The 6000-nt window shown below is 48.5% G+C and overlaps 1 protein-coding gene across 8 annotated transcripts in view; it reads right to left on the bottom strand.

Annotated features, from left to right (window-relative positions):
* Positions 1-1964: 1964 nt before the first annotated feature.
* KIFC3 (kinesin family member C3) overlaps positions 1965-6000 on the bottom strand; it is a 48795-nt gene continuing 44759 nt past the window's right edge. For 6 of the 8 annotated variants that reach the window (XM_070760641.1, XM_070760640.1, XM_070760646.1 and 3 more), the window contains 3 exons: positions 4965-5099; positions 4436-4568; positions 1965-2298 (listed from right to left, as the gene is read on the bottom strand). In XM_070760641.1, coding sequence (XP_070616742.1) covers positions 2273-2298; positions 4436-4568; positions 4965-5099 — 294 coding nt within the window. In that variant the 3' untranslated portion in view covers positions 1965-2272. The remainder of the gene's footprint in view (positions 2299-4435; positions 4569-4964; positions 5100-6000) is intronic. The other 2 variants (XM_070760643.1, XM_070760644.1) reach the window with 1 other exon arrangement.

The following is a 6000-nucleotide window of genomic DNA, read 5'->3' as shown; positions in this document are numbered from 1 at the left end:
CTGATGCTGGTCAGAGGCTCCTAACTGAAAATGGGTGGTTTAGCTCAAGGCCAAAGAGTGAAGTTTTTTAGCCGAAAAGCTTGAAATCCTCCATGGAAAAACTTTCAAATGTTGTTCTATATTTATTTTTGCTTTTTTGCTGGAGGAAAACATCTTAGATGAAATTTTACTTTTCCTCCAGCCGAAAAACAAAAATATAGATCTGAAGCCCTGTGCAAGTGTCTCTGATGAGATTTTATATATGTTTGTGTGCAATATACATAATGCATGTACAACATACACGACCTATCTCAACCTATTTGTATTTGTAGATCTAATATTTGTAGATATTATATTTATATTTTTAAAATTATGCTGAGAACCACTTTCTGTCCTTCAAGAAGAGGAGGAGGAGGAGAAGAGGCTATCAATTAAAACCATCTCAAAGGAAATGTTGGAAAGTGCCCTTTGGGGTTTCCCTTTGATTTGTTCCTCTGGATTGTTTCATTGCTGTGGATCGCTTCCCTTTGCCAAATATCTCAAGGCTGAGTTGCCTCACGCTGGCCACAACAGCCTCCAAAACTACAGGGACCGTAACTTGTCTTATCACGTGCCTCGTAAATGGTGAGAGGATTTTGAGATTCAAGAGTAATAAGATTATCATCTTTAGCTATCAGCTATTTATATATCCTGACCAAAATAATCCCCAGATCGATGAGGGCCTATATTAAATTCATTATTCGGTTCCGAGATTGCCTTGCGCTCTTGAGCTATTTACTGATGTGACCTTGGAGACATTCTTACTCCAAGAAAATGAAGGCAAATCCATTAAGCCCTATTCTGTAGATTAAACACAAACTATTTGTTACATTTATTTTGCCACCTGGTTATCAAATTGACGTAATTATGTTGGGTTCTTTTTCACTGTTTATTTTATTCTGTTATTCTACTTCTGTTTATACTCCCTTCATTTCTCCCTGGGCCAGAGCTAACCACAACATACTCTAGGTGGATTATAACAAGAAAAAGGGAGACACGAAGAGAGTATAAACAGAAGTAGAATAATAGAATAAAATAAACAGTGAAAAAGAACCCAACATAATTACGTCAATTTGATAACCAAAAAAGATGGAAGAAAGCAAAAGAAAATTTGGGGGAGGGATGGAACTTGCTATCAGCCCAGCAACCTGTCCAACACTTAACTGTGTGAAGGATTTTTCAAAAGTCTGGAAAGAGAAATACAGGTAGTCCTTGAGTTATGAATGTAATGGAGCCTGCCTACTCCATTTTGTAACTCAAGGATTCATGATAGTGAATCTCGTACCTTGAACGCGATCACTCCCTCCTTTTGCCAAAGTATTTGCTAATCAAGTGCGAGGCTCACTTGAGGTATTTCAGGGTGGTGAAGGCCATGGGGGGCCTACCGATGGGACAGACCACTTGCCTAAGGCCTTTCTGACCCGCTGAAATATTTCATGTTGGCCCAAATTGCTTTCCCCTCCCAACCAGCCGTGCCAAATCACTTACCTTGTGATGATCTAGAAAGCTCTCCAGCATCTTGCACCCCATTTGGCCCTCCATGGGCCACCCCTGGCCTGTTGCAGGCTGAAATGGAGCTTCCGTTTATCAGAAGGTCCATTTTGGCCAGCAATGTGCAGGACAAATGTTGCAGAGCTTCTGCGGGCAACTGCTGCAGTGCTGCAAGGATAGTAGTTTTGGGCCTTGTTCGTAAATGCTGGGGGACGCCAATCGAGTAACTTCAAATGTTCGTTAAGGTAACACTCATAACCCGAGGATTATCTGTGTCTTTAGGCCCTGCCGAGAGTTAATAAGCATCTGAGATGAAAGGACAGCTCAGAATTCCTTCAGCTCTGCCTGTGTTTCAATCGTCTTCATATTGCCCTTCAGTACTATGTAAGATTGAGATGACAGACATAGACTAATAAGATATTAGCAAAAAGTTTCTGGATTTCCGAGAATTCCAATTGGGTGCAACATTTTTATTCAAATAAAAATGAAAGGGAAAGGGAACATAAAAGCAAAGTTTGTGTTCACTGCCTCTGCTGTCTTTTAAAAGAAATGTGTTAAAACTCTGTCAATCAGGAAGTGACCCTTTCCTGAAGTCTGTATGGTTCCAAGCACCCGGCTCCACTGCCAGCAGTGGACGGGGAGGAACAGTCCAAAGCCCTTGACCTCTGTGCTGTCGTCCCAGTCCAGGGGCCACTTGTAGAAAAGCCAGCCAGGTCTCCCAAAGTCCTCTCTGAAAACAGCTTTTCCTGGCACCAACCAGTTTTCATAGAGGGCTCGGCCTCGTTTTCCCTAAAACAAAGAGAGACAGAAATGAATTCTGGGAGAGAATCCCACCGAACAGAGACCGACCTTGAGGAACTGCTGCTTCCCAGCACACCAACCGTTTGGCTGCAGGCGGCACCCAAAACTTTCCCTGGGCGTTAGAACCTCCGCGGAACGAACAGCCAACCTAAATGATGCAAGGCCTTCTCTTTAGACCTGGGAGTGTCATTCATGATGCCCAGACTATGCCCGTTATGGTCAGCGGGTCAAGGAGTTCTATTTGCTTTGTCCCCTCTCAGCAAAACCAAAGTTGCACTTTGTTTCTTATTACTCTGGGTGGTTGAAAACTGCCAGCCACAACGTTCTAAAACCCACCAGAATTAAAAGTGTTTGGGCTCAATTCAGTAGAGATCGTTCCTTCAATATTACACATCTGTGCTGCGCAGGAAGCATTTCAGACAGTGCAGCTGTTTTTGCATCTGCAGCTGTGAGCACAAGAGGGTCTTGTGAGCGGGGGACGGGGGAACAGAGGCAGTGCTTCAACCATGCCACAGAGGACAAAGCCGCTTGGCAAGCCCAGTGCACAAGCATTTCAGAACAAGAGAACAAAGCAGGAGAGATTTGCCCATTTTTTACTTTTATAAAAAGCAAAGATGCATTCGTTTCTATCTATTTAAATCATTTCAACAGACCAAGGACCTCTGTTTGCAGCTTCAGTTTATTTTTGCTGTACTTCTGTAGCATTTGTCCTTGTGACTAAACAAGAAGGAGGACTGCAGAATTAAATCAGACTGAGAGGCCAGGAGCCAGCCACCACCAGGTGGGCAAGGGAACATGGCCAGGAGGGTAACACGAGAAAACACTGCAAAAAATTATACTCCCCCCTCCCCCAGGATGCCAGGGGAGAATATTTGGAATCTGCAGTCCCCAAGGCCACCTGGCCCATGGCTGAAGTCTCTCTGCGGCCAGCTTCGGCCACACGTCACACCTGGTCCTGCTCCATTCTGATTTTGGATTGTGAGCAGGCTGGCGGACAGAGCTCCACTACGCAACCCCTTTCAATATTCAGTTGGGTTACAAAGAATAAAAATCAACATGAAAGGGGAAAGTGAAATGTTTGGATTTCATGCTTCTGTGCCCGTCTCAGTCTGATGTGAATTCTGGAGACCAGGAAGAACCGACAGCCAAAGGCAGCATCCCTCCTGCTTTCTCCTCATTTGGGCCACAGCAGAACACAACGTCTGGCTAAGAAGGAGTTAAGTTCTTGTGATCTGGGCGTGGATCTAACTCACCTGGAGGCAAACAGAGCGTCTCTTAATTCCAGGCTGAAATCAAATGGAATAATTGAAGTTTGTCTCTCAAAGTAGCCCATGGGTGCAAAAACTGTTTGGTTCATGGAACACCAACCGAGCATGGAGGATTGTTGAGGTTCCCTGAAGTACCCGGCTGACAACCTGCCTGACCAGGTAAACATCTGACCGGATGCCTCACGTTCCTAGTGAAGCTTGTGAAGAAGATGCACACAGGGATGCCACAAGGATGAGGCTCCTAGGTTGTCTGCTGTTCCTCTACACTTGCCAGACTCTTGTCCTTGTGTGTGGAACTACGCAACACGGCTATGATCCTCAACTCCTTTTAAGCGTCCTCAAAGCTTTCCCCAAACCCAGCTCCTCTTGGGCTTAATCTTGGGACAGATGGGAGGGGGAGGAAGGGGCCCTCTATCTGCTTCCAAAAATTTTCGGCCCAATGGCATCATCAGGTTTAAGCGCCTCGTCTCTGGCCCCCTGCTGCCTTGAATGTCTCGTGTCTTCCAGGCTCCAACAACTCTGGCAAGTGGGGGGCTACAACCTCTATCTTCAAAAGGCCTTGGGCTCTTCTGCCAGAGGGGGTGTTTGGAAAGATGCTGGGGGGGGCAATACTCAGCAGAGTTGGGCAGTGTTGGGCAATTGGCATCCCAAGTAGGCGCACATAGAGTCAAACAAGAAGAAGAAATCCCTGTGGCCCATCTGGTTTCAGGATTTGGGGCACCTTTGGTGGGCACTCTTGCCAGATGCCCAGGAGGCTCCACCCCCCCTCGGCCTGGCCTGACTCTTGGGGAAGGATGGGGCAGGCGGCTCCCTCCCTGGAGGAGCCCGAGTGGCTGGGCAAACGGGAGGGCTCTTACCTGTACTCTGGGGCCTTGCCCGGAGCGAGCTGGATCGCCCCGTTCGAGGAGACGGCTGGGTCCGGATGCAGGGCTGAAGGACGGCGGAGGGCTCCACCTGGAGACAAGCAGCCACGGGGAAACAGAGCTGTGGCTGTTACCAGGAAGGTTCCTTCAGATGAGGGGCCAAACCAAATGCACAACCAAGAGATTCCCCCCCCAATGCCCCCCCCCTCCTTTCCACGCCAGATTCAGAATCCACCCATCCTCGCCACTAGGCTTGCCCTGCAAGGTGTCCGGGCGCAATCAGGACATGGTGAGCCAGGCTCTTTAACAGTCTGAACCAAGGCCACCCCTCACCTCCCTGGAAAAGGCTAAGGGGGCAAGGCAGGATGGCTGGACCCCCTGTGCTGACCCAAGCCCCCCTCTGCGGAAGTCTCCTGGTTTTAGGAACTCTGAGGGAAATGGAGGGTCAGGGACAGCCACTTTCAAGAAGGGACCGGCCACTGCAGGGGCCCCAGGAGGCCCAGCAGGCAGGAAATCACTGTACCTCTAAGTGCTCCTGGCTGGTCCAAGAGCCCATCTCTGCCTTCCGAGTGCCGGGGCCCAGTTCCACGGAGCGGACTCTCTCGGCAAACTTGAGGGAGCAGAGCGTCTCGCTCGTATTCTTCTCAACCGGGGAGACCTGTGAAACGAGAGGAGGAAAGGGCACTCGCAGCCCAAGACCCACAAGGGCCCCTACGGAAGAGAAGGCTGCCCCTGTGGTGCCCCGACCCCCCAAAGGGCCAGGCAGAGGAGAGGCTGCGGAGGGGCAGCTAGGCTTCCTGGGGTCCTGATTCAGTCTCCAGGCCAAAAGGACCCCACTTCAGGAGTTGCTCTGGAAGCAAAGCAGGTGAGGCAAGGAAACCAAACCCCAACAGAATCTGAAAGGGAATTGCCTACTGATGATGATGATGACGTTAATTGCTAAAAGGTATAAATTACAGTTGAGATTTGAAGTGGAAGAAGAACAAGAAGTTAAAGAATGCATGAGAAAATAGGCCAGGGATTTTGGATACAATTACAGGTGGGTCTGTGGAAAGGCACGACGTTAAGGGGACTTCAATGGACAATTCAAGAGAAATGTAAAATGATGTACCATTGTTGCCCGAAACGTGGAAAGCTGTGATCACAACTTGTCAACTGCTGGGAACTGTCTCCCTTCTCCTCCCAAGCTTCACTGCCCACCCATCTACCCCCCAACTGGTCTGGGACATGCAATTTCCTGCTGGCTTCCTCACCAACTTTGATTGTTGGAAGCTAGAAGGAAGTTGCAAGAAGATGCTAACATAAAAACCCACCATTTTCACTTAGCGACGGCAATGAGGGATTGTTGTCACTAAGCAATGTGATAAAGTGACACCACACATTAGGATAGTGTTTCTCAAACAGTGGGGGGGGGGGGGCAACTGGGAGGCGCGGAGCAATGTCACGGGGGGCATGACCCCCAGGAAGGTGTCTTTTTTTGCCACAGGGAGTAGGGGGCTTTTGCACCAAACAATAGCACACAGCACATAGCAGGAGATATGAAGTGCAGATCACAAACC

This window comes from Erythrolamprus reginae, chromosome 9 (genome assembly GCF_031021105.1).
Source record: "Erythrolamprus reginae isolate rEryReg1 chromosome 9, rEryReg1.hap1, whole genome shotgun sequence".
Classification (NCBI taxonomy): Eukaryota; Metazoa; Chordata; class Lepidosauria; order Squamata; family Dipsadidae; genus Erythrolamprus; species Erythrolamprus reginae.
This window is presented reverse-complemented; position numbering and strand designations above follow the sequence as displayed.